The sequence below is a fragment of the Leopardus geoffroyi genome, chromosome C3 (assembly GCF_018350155.1).
Source record: "Leopardus geoffroyi isolate Oge1 chromosome C3, O.geoffroyi_Oge1_pat1.0, whole genome shotgun sequence".
Classification (NCBI taxonomy): Eukaryota; Metazoa; Chordata; class Mammalia; order Carnivora; family Felidae; genus Leopardus; species Leopardus geoffroyi.
Window position 1 is genome coordinate 112834220 of NC_059338.1, and position 16595 is coordinate 112850814.

The 16595-nt window shown below is 36.7% G+C and overlaps 1 protein-coding gene across 6 annotated transcripts in view; it reads left to right on the top strand.

The window, feature by feature from the left end:
• The window catches only part of RAD54B (RAD54 homolog B), a 103775-nt gene that overhangs the window by 56732 nt on the left and 30448 nt on the right, over window positions 1-16595 (top strand). For all 6 annotated transcript variants that reach the window (XM_045454206.1, XM_045454207.1, XM_045454205.1 and 3 more), the window contains 6 exons: window positions 2862-3143; window positions 6641-6803; window positions 8941-9166; window positions 9912-10119; window positions 12785-12924; window positions 15895-16185. In XM_045454206.1, coding sequence (XP_045310162.1) covers window positions 2862-3143; window positions 6641-6803; window positions 8941-9166; window positions 9912-10119; window positions 12785-12924; window positions 15895-16185 — 1310 coding nt within the window. The remainder of the gene's footprint in view (window positions 1-2861; window positions 3144-6640; window positions 6804-8940; window positions 9167-9911; window positions 10120-12784; window positions 12925-15894; window positions 16186-16595) is intronic.

Here is a 16595-nt window from a genome sequence, read left to right on the forward strand (position 1 = left end):
TGCGAGTGAAGTAGGGGCAGAGAAAGAAGGAGACAGAGGATCTGAAGCAGGCTCCGTGCTGATAGCAGCAAGCCTGATGTGGGGCTGGAACTCAGGAACTCCTGAGATCATGACCTGAGCAGAACTTGGATGCTCAGCCAACTGAGCCACCCAGGTGCCCCACCTAAGATGTTTTTTAAAAATACCAGTGCCAGGTCCTGACCTGGCAGGATTTATTTGGCCTGGATGGTGATTTATTTGGCCTGGATGGTGGAGAGAGGCACTGGCATAAATATATTTTAGGTTTCTAGGTTCGACCGGGGCTTGAACTCATGAACCGTGAGATCATGACCTGAGCCGAAGTTGGATGCTTAACGGACTGAGCCACCTAGGCACTCTGGTTTCCAGGTGATATCTAATATCTAAGCACTGCTTTAAGCAATAAAGAGGATTTTATTGGCTTTCCAAATGAAAACATCCAAACATAAGACTTTATTGCTTAATTATAACAATAAGTGTATCAACTTGGAGTTAATTTTGTAAGTTATTAGCTGTAATGGAAGCAGTTTTTCTTTTAAATGAATTGAATGTACAGCATTTAAATATTGTTAATGTAGGGGGGTGCCTGGCTGGCTCAGTTGGTTAGGTGTCCAACGTCAGCTCAGGTCATGATCTCAGTTTGTGAGTTCGAGCCCCGCGTTGGGCTCTGTGCTGACAGCTCGGAGCCTGGAGCCTGTTTTAGATTCTGTGTCTTCCTGTATCTCTGCCTTTCCCCTGCTCATACTCTGTCTCTCTCTCTCTCAAAAATAAATAAACACTAAAAAAAAAAAAAAAAAAAAAAAAATATATATATATATATATATATATATATATATATATATATATAGTTAATGTAGAGATAGAGCCTCAAGAAAAAAACCAAAGACTGGAGTGCTGCAGTTGCTAATAGCTCATGGTAATTTGGTTAAGTTCATCTGACCATCATTACGTGATACCCAGAAAAAAAAGAGTTGTGGGAAACAAAGCTCAAGACTTTTAAGAAAGTCTTCTGGAGATTCAGAGATGTTTGAGAGAGTCATCTCTGTGGATCAAAGTGAAAGGAGAGATTCTGGAGTTAGACTTCTAAAGATGCCTCAAAATTAAGTTTATTCTCGTCTCCCATTTACATGTAACTCAGATGAATAGTAATTGGATTCTATATGAAGATGAAAATCTTTATTGATGTGGAGTGGTCAATACTGCAGTTGAATTGAGATAGTTTGGGGAATGGAGGGATGGGTCTTTTGCATTTAGGAACACCAGGTAAGTAATTTCTTCCTATATCAGAGCATTAAAATTAAAAATTGTTCTATCATAAATAATTTAAGAAGATATATTGGCTACTGTTTGGCCCAGACTGTAAGGTTTAGCCCAGTTTTAATAGGGTGAATTGTAGCACTTTATAGCTAATTTAAAAGGGTCCTATCATGTTTTCTAAAATGTGACAATCTTTTATTTCATTTTTAGAGACTTAAAAACATTTATGGTATGCAGTTCTTGCCTCTTTTAATGGCCCAGTAACTATACATTTAATGTAGGCAAGCACAGGAGTCTAAGATTCCACCACTCTATGTATCTGGTTAATGAGCTCATTTTGAGCAGACTGTGACTGACTTACTCATATTTATATTTCATTAGCACCTTGCATATGGCAACACTTAATAAATGTTGAATTAATACTTCAGAGAAGCTTGATATTATAAAATACCCCACTTTTTAATTCAAGAGCTAGAACTTAGACTATCAATGACCTTTTGCCACAAATACGTTTTTACTTTGCTATCTCATGTGGAACAGTAAAGTACTGATTGTGGCAGCAGTTGCTTTTATTGCTAGTTTTCCACATTTCCACTTGTTTCTAAGTGGAAATAGAGATGCCGTGGTATTTCTCGAGTTTATTCACAAGACGGGAAGGTCCCATATAGCCTACAAAACTCTTCTTGGCTTGATTTTCAACAGACAACAGATGGCAAAACTGTGAGTACAGTAAGTTATGTTTTCTTTTTTTTTTAAGATTTTATTTTATTTTTTAAGAATGTTTATTTTTGAGAGAGCAGGAGTGGGGGAGGGGCAGAGAGAGAGGGGGACCGATGATCCAAAGCAGGTACTGCACTGACAGCAGTGAGCCCAATGCTGGGCTTGAACTCATGAACTGTGAGATCATGACCTGAGCCGAAGACAGAAGCTTAACCGACTGAGCCACACAGGTGCCCCTAAGATTTTATTTTTTTAAGTGATCTCTACACTCATCGAGGGGCTCAAGCTTACAACCCTGAGATCAAGAGTCTCATGCTCTACTGACTGAGCTAGCTAGGGCACCCTTGGCTATATTTTCTTTAGATTTTTTTTTTAACGTTTTTTTATTTTTGAGAGCGAGAGACAGACATACAGAGTGTGGGCAGGGAAGGGACAGAGAGAAATGGAGACAGAGAATCCAAAGTAGGCTCCAGGCTCTGAGCTGTCGGCACAGAGCCTGATGTGAGGCTCAAACTCACTAACTGTGAGATCATGACCTGAGCTGAAGTCGGACACTTAACCAACGGAGTCACCCAGGTACCCCAGCCATATTTTCAATAATTAAAAAAGGCCTTGCTTTCTCTAAAGCTTGGCTAATTTTTATAGCTTTGTTATTTATTCCTTCTGATTCTTTTAGTGTTTTGTGTTTTTTTTAACCAAAATGATAAAGTATGTTTTCATTCTGCTCCTTGGTTATACAAGGCTGTTTGCATTCAAAGTACAGTTTTCATTTTGTACAGTTATGGGAAGGTGACTATGGTATCACTAATTATGTCATCTTAGAGGGTCAGTAAATTAAATTCACACACTCCCTTCTCAATTTAAAGGCCTTGCATATAAATTCAAAGAGCTTGAAAAGATTGAAGAGGGCCACAGAGTGATGATTGGTGGAAAAGAAGTAGAAGTCATGGGCATAATCTCTCCAGATGATTTCAACAGTGGCAGATGTTTTCAACTTGGAGGAGGAAGCCTTGCTATCTCAAGTTCTTCTCAGGCTGCCAAGAAGTGTTGCTCTAACCCCTTCAAAAGTGTTTGTAAACCAAGTTCAAAGGAAAATAGACCAAACGGTTTCCAAGATTGTAAACCACGTCATGACCCACATGCACAAAGTAAGGTGTAAAAAATAATTTGAATATTCTGTTTTTACTGTCAAAAGATATTGGCATGTGAATTTAAAGTTTAAGTTTTGTTTAAAATTTTCAGGTGAAAGTATATATTATTCTTCAGGTGTACAACTGACATAAGGAATAATGTTGAAGCTATATAACAATATAGTTTGGGAATCATTTTATAAATAAATGCCTAATTCTAAGAATACAGTAGTGAAGAATACTTGTGTTGAAGGAAAAATATACAAATTGGAGATGTATATACACATCATACATGTATATGATTTTGAATAATATCTGATATTTCAGCAAGAAGAAATTAGTCAATTCATGAGTCAGGATTATGTTTATACTTCTCTTTTGACAACTGTATGTTTTGATCACATCCACTAATGTATTAAAATATTGAATGATGAGATGTCATGTAAATAACTTAAATTTTACTTACAATCATTAAATTTAATGATTTAATTTTAATATTAATGAGTCTAATTTAAAAATAATATTAAAAATAAAACCTCACCTGTTTTTTGATTGTTTACTTAACAGGGATTTCTTCAGTGCCTTTTTTTGCAGTGTAAACTGTCATCAGAGATCTTCTCATTTGTTGAGAAGACAGACAAATAAATTTGGATTGTAAAGCAGTAGTAGATGTCGAATTTGAGGTATCAAGTAGGTTGCCTTCATAGTAGTGGTAAAATAAAAAGTACATAAAGCAACATAATTAAGTATTTTTTGCAAGTATTATAGAAATAGAATTTTTGAAATAAAGGGACTGTTGAGATCAGTCTCTTCCCTTTACATTTGAAGAAAGTAAGGCCCAGAAAGATGAACCGACTTGCCTAAATTCAAAGAACTATTGACATATTTGGGATAAACCCCCAAATTAAAAATTCCTAGCTCTATATGAGCTTACCTGAGACTTAATTGAAAGAAAATGGAAGCTTCTGCTTTTGTTTTATCTTTTATCCAAATATTTTATCTGTCCCACCAGCTCTTTCAATAGGCTTCCTTCTCTTTTATTCTTTCTCTCTGCCTTCCTATTACATAATAGAGGGATGTGGGGAACCAAAAAGAATAATGTGCTTACTTAAAGATCTGAGTTAGAGTCCCATTTTCCCACTGAACTAACTGGTTCTTTGTCCTCTTGGGGCAGTCACTTGTCTCACCAATGGCTGTGTCTCCTCAAGTCTACATTGTGGGTTCTAATCACTACCATAAAGACGTAGAGTGTCTGCTATATACCATGTACAATAAATATTTGTTGACTGAATGAAAAATTTTATTGTGATAACATATATATGTGTACATGTATGTATGTATGTGTGTGTGTGTGTATAATATAATAAAAGCCCTTTGTGTTAATGATTCTCATTTATTTATCTTGCCAAGGGTAGAACTAGGTTGTAGACTTAAAATGAAAGCATGAAAGATTTTGTTAGCATTAAGGGGTGCCTCATTATTGTGAAGGTAGAGAGAGGCATCTTAAAATTTGAACTGGTGTCCTGTTATTGTGGTGGTTTAGGTTTTATCTTTCCTGAAGATGGATGCTTTGTTAGTTGACTTAGATCCTATGGTCCTTCTTGCTTGAGTGTATTATCCTCCCCTCTTATCTTTTCTTTTTTCCCCTTTGTATTATCCTCACCTCTTCTCTTTTTTCCCCTTTGTGCTTTTCACAAGAGAAAAAATGGGGCCATTTCTTGGTTAGAAATCCACAAGGAATATACTCTTGCTCTGCTACTGGAATATAGAGGAAAGCCAAGAGCTAAGTTTTCCATTTTCACTTACTAATCCTCTGCCTGCCAGGAATTGACCTCAGAAATGGGAGTTCCTTTTAGTTGCTCAGAAATCTAGGAAGATCCACAGAAAACTTTCCTCTGGGTAATCACTAATGGTAGACATGACCAGACTCTCATTCCTGTGACTGCATATTTCTGCATTGCTGGATATTGTTTTAATCTACTAGAACCTGTTTTCTTTATCTCCCCTTCTCCTTTCTGTTCTCTTTTTCTTTTTGTTTATTTAAAAAATCTATTTCATTTTTTTTAATGTTTATTTATTTTTGAGACAGAGAGAGATGGAGCATGAACAGGGGAGGGCCAGAGAGAGAGGGAGACACAGAACCCGAGGCAGGCTCCAGGCTCTGAGCTGTCAGCACAGAGCCTGATGTGGGGCTTGAACTCATGGATGGTGAGATCATGACCTGAGCCGAAGCTGGACGCCCAACCAACTGAGCCACCCAGGCGCCCCAAAATCTATTTCATTTTTTAACCATGATGCAGACATATAAATATATCCCAAAAATAATTTTGATGAATTTATTACCTGACTTTAGATTAATTGAGACCTGCTTTCTAGTTATATTTGAGTTTGTATTTTTTGGTGGTATTTTAATAAATCTTAAACTGTATTAGCATATATCTAAAGAATTACATTATTATTCGATGGTTGCTTTTATTTGCTGCTTTGCAAAGATAAATGAATTTGACATTCATGAACGTAGTAATTAACTTGAAGCAAATAATGATGGTGAAGTCAATGGAAAATTTGTCATCCTTTCTCAGTTCTTCTGGTTAATAGAAGAAGTAATAGTCATTGTTAGTGTGTACAGAAGTGAAAATAATGGGAGCCTTTATGTTAAATTTGGGGTGCCTTTCCAAAATAAGAAGCTGTGATCATTTGCAAGTGCAACTTGGCAAAATTCCAACCTGTGCTTTTAGTTGGAAATCGTTCTCTTTGCTCTGAATACTGAGCTATTAAATGTGTGGCTTACTGAATACTTTATTAAACAGTAGTGAATTTTAGTGTTTTTTTTTTTGTTTATTTAGTTTGTGGGGTCCCTGGGTGGCTAAGTTGGTTAGACATCTGACTTTGGCTCAAGTCATGATCTCATGGTTTGTGGGTTCGAGCCCTGTGCCGGGCCCTGTTCTGACAGCTTGGAACCTGGATCCTGCTTTGGATTTTGTGTCTCCCCCTGTCTCTGCCCCTTCCATGCTCATGCTCTGCTCTCTGTCTCTCTTTGAGAGAGTGAGAAAGAGAGAGAGAGAGTATATATGAATGAGTGCAAGCAGGGGAGAGGCAGAGAAAGAGAGAGCGAGAATCCCAAGTATGCTCTGAACTGTTAGCATAGAGCCCAATGGCCAGGCTGGAGTTCATAAACCATGAGATCATGACCTGAGCTGAGATTAAGAGTTAAGCACATAACCTGCTGAGCCACCCAGGTGCCCCAATTTCAGTGGTTTTGAAGTACTTTGGGGCGTATGAAGTTTGGAAAGCCCTTTGAAATTCTCTGCCTGAAATCTTATATTGATAAGGCATGAGGTTTTATTTTTTAATTTTCCACTCTTGCTTAGTATCACTGTTACTAAACTTCAACTTTTTTGCCACAAAGGATGGCAAACAGTTCTAAGTTAGGAGTAATTAAAGCAAGATAATGTAGTTGCTGACAAAGTGAAATTGCAACACATTAATAGGTAAACTATCATCTTTTTCTTAAGATTCTCTTGTAATGTCACGACCAGACAATAATCACCAGTGGATGTTCAATAAGAACTGTTCTCCTATTGTGGATGTAGTAATAGATCCTTACCTGGTATATCATCTTCGACCACATCAAAAAGAAGGGATCCTATTCCTATATGAATGTGTAATGGGAATGAGGTAGGAAAATAATTTGTTTATTCTGACTTTTGATTTAACCTGTAACATAATGGTTTTCTAGAAAAAGTCTGATAAAATGAGTCTCAATATATCATGAATTATGCTTAATGTGTGCATTTATTCCAAAAGTGGTTCTTGATGGAATCCCATGTGCCAGATATCTTGCTAGGAGCTGGGCATACAGGAGTCAGAACCATGGGTCCTATCCTTAAGTAGTTTTTAAGGTATTTGAAGAAATAGGTAAATATAGTCAACCTTAATGTGGTACAATAAGAGCTCACTAGTATGAGAAAGGCTTATGAGGGCAAAATTGAAGTAGCTGTTAATTCTGCTTATGAGACTTTTGAAAAAAGATTTTCTTCTTATCTCACTTCTACTTAAAAAAAAAAGTCTTCCCCACTCCCTTTTAAATATTTATTATTTATTTATTTATTTATTTATTTATTTATTTATTTATTTATTTATTTATTTTGAGAGAGAGAGTGTAAGCAGGGAAGGGGCAGAGAGAGAGGGAGAGAGAAAATCCCAAGCGGGCTCGGTGCTGTCAGTGCACAGCCCTATGCAGATTCAGGGCTTGATTTCATGAACTGTAAGATCATGACCTGAGCAGACATCAAAAATTGTATTCTAAAAAAAAAAAAGAACTGGATTTTAGTCATCTGAGTCACCCAGGTACCATCCCCAAAAAAGGAATCTCCCTCATTTCCTTTAAAATGGAGTTTTCTGGTAAAGAACTGTAGCATCCTTTTTTTTTTTTTTTTTTTTTTTTTTTTTAACGTTTATTTATTTTTGAGACAGAGACAGAGCATGAACGGGGGAGGGGCAGAGAGAGAGGGAGGCACAGAATCGGAAGCAGGCTCCAGGCTCCGAGCCATCAGCCCAGAGCCCGACGCGGGGCTGGAACTCCCCGACCGCGAGATCGTGACCTGAGCTGAAGTCGGACACTTAACCGACTGAGCCACCCAGGCGCCCCAGAAAGGAGAACCCTCTTACAATGTTGGTGGGAATGCAAACTGGTGCAGGCACTCTGGCAAACAGTATGGAGATTCCTCGAAAAGCTAAAAATCGATCTACCCTATGATCTAGCAATTGCATTACTAGCTATTTACCCAAAGAATACAAAAATACTAATTCAAAGGGATATATGCACCCCAATGCTTATAGCAGCATTATCTACAATAGCCAAATTATGGAAAGAGTCCATTGACTGTGAATGGATAAAGAAGATAGATGTGTGTATATATATATATATGTATATATATATATATATATATATATACACACACACAATGGAATATTAGCCATAAAAAAATGAAATCTTGCCATTTGCAATGACATGGTTGGAACTAGAGTGTTATGCTAAGTGAAATAAGTCAGAGAAAGACAAAACCATACTTATTTTGGTACTATCCTTAATTCTTTTGATTTTATAACATGTATATACATATATATGTATATATGTATATATATGTATATATGTGAAGAGCTTTAAAAGCTATGAAGTGATATAAACATTCCACTTAATATTCTTTATTATATTTAATTTTAATTTGTATTAACTGAGTAGGTCCGCAGGATAAGTCTATTACTAAGTTACATGTATTAGATCAATATTTAGTGTTTTTTCTTATAGTGTAGGGAGCTATATGATTGAGGAGTTCATTTACTGCTTGAAAATCATAAATACAGCTCTATTGATCTTTCTGGTTAAGATTATAATATATTTTAAACTTTTGATAACTGATGCTGAAACTGATAAAAATTGCTCAACTGTTAGTGATAAGCACAGTTATAGTTATTCAAATGTATATATAAAATTGGGATTCATTTCTAGTTTCTCTAAATATATATGTATGATAATATCACATGATTTAGATTCAACTGTCGAATTTCAGATTTGTTTTAGTAATTTAGTTGACAGTAAATATGTAATGAATAAAATTACAAATTATCAAAGATGCAAAAGATATGTTGTAAATCAGATGCATGAAATCCTAGAAAAAGGATTTAGAAGGGGGTAGAGTTTGTCCTAATTACAAAACTATCAGTTTCTGATTTTTTGACTAACAAGTGACAGTATTAGGGGCATAAAATATTTAACTATTGTGACTAAAAGAAGTATAATTATTTCTAACAGAGTGAATGGCAGATGTGGAGCTATTCTTGCTGATGAAATGGGTTTAGGGAAAACATTGCAATGTATTTCACTCATCTGGACTCTACAGTGTCAGGGACCCTATGGAGGCAAGCCAGTAATAAAGAAGACAGTTATTGTCACACCTGGGAGCTTGGTGAATAATTGGAAGAAAGAATTTCAAAAATGGCTAGGAAGTGAAAGGATCAAGATATTTCCTGTTGATCAGGTAAGAGATTTTCAACACAGTTTAGCCTTGGTCATTTTCTAAATCTCTGTGCTTTTTTTTTTTTTTCTTCTTTTTCTTTTGTTTTAAAAAAATTTTTAAATATTTATTTATTTTTGAGAGAGAGAGAGAGAGACAGTGTGAGTGGGCGAGGGGCAGAGAGAGAGGGAGACAGAGTCTGAAGCAGGCTCCAGGCTCTGAGCTGTCAGCACAGAGCCTGATGCAGGGCTCAAACTCACGGACCATGAGATTATGACCTGAGCCAAAGTCGGACGCTTAACTCACTGAGCCACCCATTCACCCCCTTAATTTTTTTTTTAAATGTTTATTTACTTTTGGGAGAAAGAGACAGTGTGAGCTGGTGAGGGGCTCAAAGAGGGAACATAGAATCCGAAGCAGGCTCTAGGCTCTGAGCTGTCAGCACAGATCCTAACCTGGGGCTTGAACCCACTGTGAGATCATGACTTGAGCTTAAGTCGGACGCTTAACCAGCTGAGCCACCCAGGTGCCCCATTATATCTCTGTGATTTTCAAATCAGCACTGAAGTTTTCACTGTCTATATGGTAGTTTTTCAAGTGTATTGTAACTCTGCAACTCCTTTGCAGAAAAATGGAATCTTGGCTTACAATTTGGTTTTGAGTGCACATATTCTAATTAATGTCTGTCAGGAATATGCTGCTTGAATTTGATTTTACAGTTTTAGCCCATGATTTGTTAAATACTGTCTTTTTTTTTTTTTTTTTTTAGGACCACAAAGTAGAAGAATTCATCAAATCTCCATTTTATTCTGTTCTTATCATCAGTTATGAAATGTTACTTCGTTCCTTGGATCAAATTAAGAATGTTAAATTTGATCTTCTAATCTGTGATGAAGGGCATCGTTTGAAGAATAGTGCCATTAAGACAACTACAGCCCTCATTAGCCTTTCTTGTGAGAAAAGAATAATTCTAACTGGTCAGTATTTACTTTGGGGAAGACTTGATGGAATTTTTCCCTACTTATCATAAAGGATTTGTAATATGCTTGGCATCCAAAGAATTGGTGGTGCTGGATGGAATTCATACTAATAAACCTATGGTAATTAAGTCTTGGTAGGATTCTGAATTTTCAAATCCCTATGTAATTTTCCGCCACTTAGATTTTGGAGTTTTTGAAGAATAAACAATGCTATCATGATAAAGAATGTAGGAGATAGGTCTGCATTGTCTCTTCATGGTTCCTAAGTCTGCTATTTATAGCTGTGCAACTTTGGGCAAGTTATTTAACTTCTCTGTGCCTCAGTTTCCTTATCTGTGAAATAAGGAATAATAATACCATCTACTTTGTAGAGTTATTGTAAAGGTCAAAGGAGTTAATTCATGTAAAGTTATTTAAAGACTACCTGACACATGGTAAATGCCTAATGCCTAAGTATCCATTGTTTATATATGTATATGCTGCATGCATAATTTATTGCTGGCCAAACTTGCTGGCCCAGACTGTCTGGAAAGGGGGGTGGCCCATATGTAAATACAGGAATCTTTTTCTACTCATTCGTTTTTAGCCTAGACTAGAATCAGGCCTGAATAGCTCAATGTAGCTTTCCTCCCACACCTTACTTTGGCCTTGTGTGGCCCTTCCAATTTCTGGAGAATTATCCTTGTTTGAATGAGAGCCTCCACTCTCCTCTGCATCTTGGTCAATGATTGACTCATAGAGGTAAGTGAAAAATGCCAGAGCCCTTGCCTTAGGGTAATTTCAGGACCTATAGCTTTATAGCTTTAGGCTTTATAGCACAATTTATGCTCTGAGGATTGCTATAATTTATCTCAAGCAAGGAGGCCATCCTTGCTTAGTTTCTTCCCCTCGTATTCTCTGATTCTATTATTCTCTTTCTCCTCAGAGCACTCCCTCCATACATGTTGTACAGCCAAATCCCTGTCTCGGGCTCTGCTCCTGGAGAACCCAGTCAAAAGACATAAATCCTTTCCTGCAGCTATCATTGGCAAATGGGATCCGACTATCATGAATGGCTTGGATTAGTTAGCCAGGGTTGGATGTCTGGAAGTCAACCACAAGGATCCTTATACCTTTGTTTCCCTTCTTACTTGCTTGCTTTTCTCATTCTGCCTATCTTAAAAAAAATTGTTTTTGATTAAGTAAGCTCTGCCCCCAACATGGGGCTCAAACTCATGACCCCGAGATCAAGAGTTAAATGCTCTACCGACTGAGCCATCCAGGTGCCCTTGATTCTGCCTTTTTTAGTCATTGTCATGGATATTTATTTAAAGGCTTAACAAAATGCATACCAACATAAATATCATAATCTATTTTTTTTTCAACGTTTTTTAATTTATTTTTGGGACAGAGAGAGACAGAGCATGAACGGGGGAGGGGCAGAGAGAGAGGGAGACACAGAATCGGAAACAGGCTCCAGGCTCTGAGCCATCAGCCCAGAGCCTGACGCGGGGCTCGAACTCACGGACCGCGAGATCGTGACCTGGCTGAAGTCGGACGCTTAACCGACTGCGCCACCCAGGCGCCCCAATAAGTGCATTTTTATATGCTTCTTACATATATTTTTGGACAACCTTTTCTAGTCTGTTATTTGAATGTCATCTGAAATTATACTGTAGGACTTTGCTGATTTACATGGGGGTTTTTTTGTTTGTTTTTTGAGAGAGAGAGTGAGAAAGAGATCGCGCACGAGAGCATGGGTTGGGGAAGGGGCAGAGAGAGGGAGACACAATCTGAAAGCAGTCTCCAGGCTCTGAGCTGTCAGCGCAGAGCCCTATGCGAGTCTCGAACTCATGAACCATGAGATCATGATCTGAGCTGAAGTCGGATGCCTAACCGACTGAGCTACACCCAGGCACCCCTACATGTTTTTTGGATATAATTATTGAAACATGCTAATGTTTCTTTGAAAATTAGTTAGCCAAAAGTTTTTGAGTATGTAATTTATGCAGGGTATATTTGTGTTAACCTTTAAGATTAGTGAAGATCTCAATTTGATCTGAAAACTTTGAAAGGTAATAATTATAGGTGTCATTCACTGAGTATTTACTAAATGTCAGGCACTGTGCTACAATGTGCATACAGTATCTCTACTTTTTGTTGTAATACCATTGGGAAATTGTTAACTTCCCAGTTTTATAAGTGAAAAAATGCTGAATTTAACTTAAAGAGCTCAAGAATCTTGTCCAGAGTCACACTGTTATAATATTAAGGATCACTAACAGTTATGGAACATTTATTGTGCTTTAGGCACTGTTCTTAGTATATGGATTAACTAATTTGATCCTGACAATCCTAGGAGCTACTATTATTATCCCCATTTTCTAGAAGTAAACTGAGGTATGTAACTTGCTTAGGGTCACTCAGAGTAAATGATGCAGGTGGGATTTGATCCCAGGCTAGTCAGACTCCAGAGCCTGGACACAGCCACTATGCTGAAGTTAAAACCAGAGTTAAAAATTTATATGGTTCTTAATATTTTTTGTTCACTTGGAGTTGGCTGCTCTTTCTCATGTCTAAAGCCTTTAGTTTAGTTTTGTTAGGGAAGAGAGTACAAATTTCTACAAATAACCTGTGACTGTAAAACACAAACTTGACCTTTCATCACTTTTGTTTCTCTTAGGTACTCCAGTTCAGAATGATCTTCAAGAATTTTTTGCATTAGTTGATTTTGTAAATCCAGGAATATTAGGCTCTTTGTCATCTTATAGAAAAATATATGAAGAACCCATCATTTTATCGAGACAACCTTCTGCTTCTGAGGTATAATTTACATTAATAAATAGGTTTAAAAAAAAAGACTATGTTCAGGAAAGTCATCCACAACTTGGGCAATGTTTTAATTCAGGAAAAATTAAATTAGTGAATTCTTTATTTTTCCATAATTCTTCAACTCTTCCTGCATTCTTTATTCTAGAGAATAATATCACATTAAAAAAATCATAAATAGGCACTTCACAAAGAATTGTAATTGACAGTAAACATATAAAAATATTCATTTTTACTGATATTGACGAAAGTAAACTAAAGTAACCATAAAATAACTTCAAAAAAAAATGTCTTATTTATGGAGGTGCCTGGGTGGCTCAGTTGGTTAAGTGACCAACTTTGGCTCAGGCCGTGATCTGTCAGTTCGTGGATTTGTGCCCCACCTTGGGCTCTGTGCCAACAGCTCAGAGCCTGGAGCCTGCTTTGGATTCTGTGCTTCCCTCACCCTCTGCTCCTCTCCCACTCATGCTCTGTCTCTCTGTCTCAAAAATAAAGAAAACATTAAAAATTTTTTTAAAAATGTTTTATTTACTTATCTTCTAAATGTTTATTTTTGAGAGAGAGAGAGAGTGCACATGCACACACAAGTGGGGGAGGGGCAAAGAGAGGTGGGGTTGGGGGATCCGAAGCAGGTTCCATGCTGACAGCAGAGAGCCTGATGTGGGGCTTCAACTCTGATCCAACTCGGATCATGACCTGAGCCGAAAGTCATACACTTAATTGACTGAACTACCCAGGCGCCCCAGGATGTTTTATTTATTTTTGAGAGTGCAAAAGTGGGGGAAGGGCAGAGAGAGGGATCCGAAGCAGGCTTTGCGCCAACAGCAGTGAGCCCGATGTGAGGCTTGAACTCATGAACTCATGAGATCATGACCTGAGCCGAAGTTGGATGCTCAACTGACTGAGCCGCCCAGGTGCCTCACTCTTCTATTGGTGTTTTAGTTGGTTCGATTTACATAGTAATAGCAAGTATAGATGAGAGTACTGTTGTCTATTGGTTGGAATGTAAATTGGTATATAATTGGAGAATAGTTTGGTATTATGTATCAAAAGCTTTAAAATTGTGCATATTTTGTGGTGCGGCAATACCACTTTTAGGAATTTATTATAAAGAAATAATCATACATGTGCTTAAAGATTTAGCTCTAAGAGTAGAAAATTCTGAAACTAAAGGAAACAAACTAATTGGAAACAGACATTTCTAAAGGTAGGAAAATGGTTAAAGCAGAGTCTGCATGTTGTTTACACAATGTATTTCATTGAATCTAAAATAATACCAATTGTAAGGTGCATCGTTATTTTATGAACCACTAAGGAAAACATGCTAATAAATATAGTTTAAGAAGTCATTGGGCTCAGTCGGTTAAGTTCCGATTTTGGTTCAGGTCATGATCTCACAGTTTGAGCCCCACATCGGGCTCTCTGCTGTCAGCACAGAGCCCACTTAGGATCCTCTGTCTCCATCTCTCTCTGCCCCTTCCCCACTCTCTCTCTTCCTTTCTCTCAAAAGAAGCATTAAAAACAAATTTAAAAAAGCATCCTATATGAGAGAAGTTAAAGTATAAAAAAATACATCTCAGAATTAATAAAATGATAATTAGTAAATATTTATTGAACATTTCCCATGAACCAGGAATGATACACAATAATAGCTTATGAATATATTTATTAGCATGGAAAATGTTAATCATATATTATTTAAAAATAAAATCACAGTCATTTATGTACCCAACACCTACATGTTAAACATCTAAAGTGGGCCAAATGTAAAGTGTTAAATACTAGGGAATACAGTGAAAAGCCAAACTGAATGGCGCCTTGTTCCCATGAAGCTTCAACTATAAAGATCCTGTTTTTGTTACAAATAAAAGTAAAATGTTAAATACATTTATATGCTAATATAAAGGAAAAAGACTTGGAAGATATACATAAAAGTGTTGACAGTAGTGGTTGTTTCTGATTGATTAAACTTGGTTTCAGTTTTAGTTTTGCATAACTATTTTCTGACTTTTCTTCAGGGAACCTATTTCTTTTGTAATAAAAATTGAAAATAGTTTTAAAATGTGAGGGGAATTTTTTATGACTTATATAGAAATGAATATATACATATGGGATATTATTTTAAGCTTCACTGTGAAGTTATGTATGCTCAAAAAAAGAATTTAAGCTTATATTTCAATCATACTGTGTTTTGACTTAAAAAAGTACGGTGGTAAAAACTTTGACACAAACAAAAAGAAGCGAACAAATTGGAAGCAAACATTTCTAATGAACAATGTTGTAATGATTTTGAAAGAATTAGCTGTGCTTTGTGCCAGTAATTTCTTGTAGGTTTAATTTTAGGGTCAATAACTTGTCAAAATATTTGCTTCCAAGAATTTGCCGAGTTAGTTCTTTGTTGATGATTTTAAGACTATGTACCATGACAGTCTTCACATAAAAGCTTATTTTTAGAATAATTTAATTTGTAGATTGTTGATTGCTGATGGCTCTCAACGGTGCTAATAGCCAAACAAAGATTAGGAGACTGGCTTAATTTAGTTAAATGGTTATGCTGAACATTTAAAGAGATGATGGGTCATCTGGGTGGCTCAGTTGGTTAAGCCTGACTTGGGCTCAGGTCATGATCTTTTTTGGGTTCAAGCCCTGCATCGGGCTCTGTGCTGACAGCTCAGAGCCTGGAGTCTGGTTCCCATTCCGTGTCTCTCTCTCTCTGCCCCTCCCCTGCTTGTGCTCTGTCTCTCTCAAAAATAAATAAATAAACATTTAAAATTAAAAAAAAAATGAACAAAGAGAATATGATTGGTTTTTCTATCCCAAACTCAAACTGAATTTATTCTGTTAGAAAAAAAATCTGAAGGGATGTAATTAGTAAATGGTTTATTGATATAAAGTGTTTAATGTTCCTTTTAATTGCAATAATTCTTTGTTTATAATACTTTTAAGTCTGCGATTTTTCCATAGGAAGAAAAGGAGTTAGGAGAGAAAAGAGCAGCTGAACTTACTTGCCTCACTGGACTCTTTATCCTTAGAAGAACCCAAGAAGTCATAAATAAGTATCTTCCACCTAAAATAGAGAATGTAGTCTTTTGCCGACCAGGAGCACTACAGATTGAGCTTTATCGAAAGCTGTTGAATTCTCAGGCTGTCAGATTCTGCCTTCAAGGGTTGTTAGGAAATAGTCCTCATCTAATATGTATAGGAGCTCTTAAAAAGCTGTGCAATCACCCCTGCCTTTTGTTCAACTCTATAAAGGTAAGTAGTATCTGAGACTGTGTCAGAGATGTGAGCTAAGGGTTCTGTGTCATGTGAGTCTAAGAGGGCAAATTGGGCCAACCCCAGGGGTTGCATTTGTGGGTTTTCGAGAAGCTCTCTAGCCTCTCCTATATGTTTCATCTGTACAGCTTATCTAGCTTCTATTTGTTCAGAACATGTCCATACATATAGGACTGAACAAGGGGTGAAATGGATGTGAGGCACTGCCTTCTAGAGTTTGCCCCATGCCCTTTGGTATCTTGTCTAACTAATACTTTGCTGTGGTCCTCCTTCCTATTTTATATATATGTAGCCAATCAGTTTTGTTTGGTGCAAACAAATAGAAAATTTATCATTGAAAATAATTTAGTTTTTTCCCATTATAAAAGTAATATATGATACATATTGTA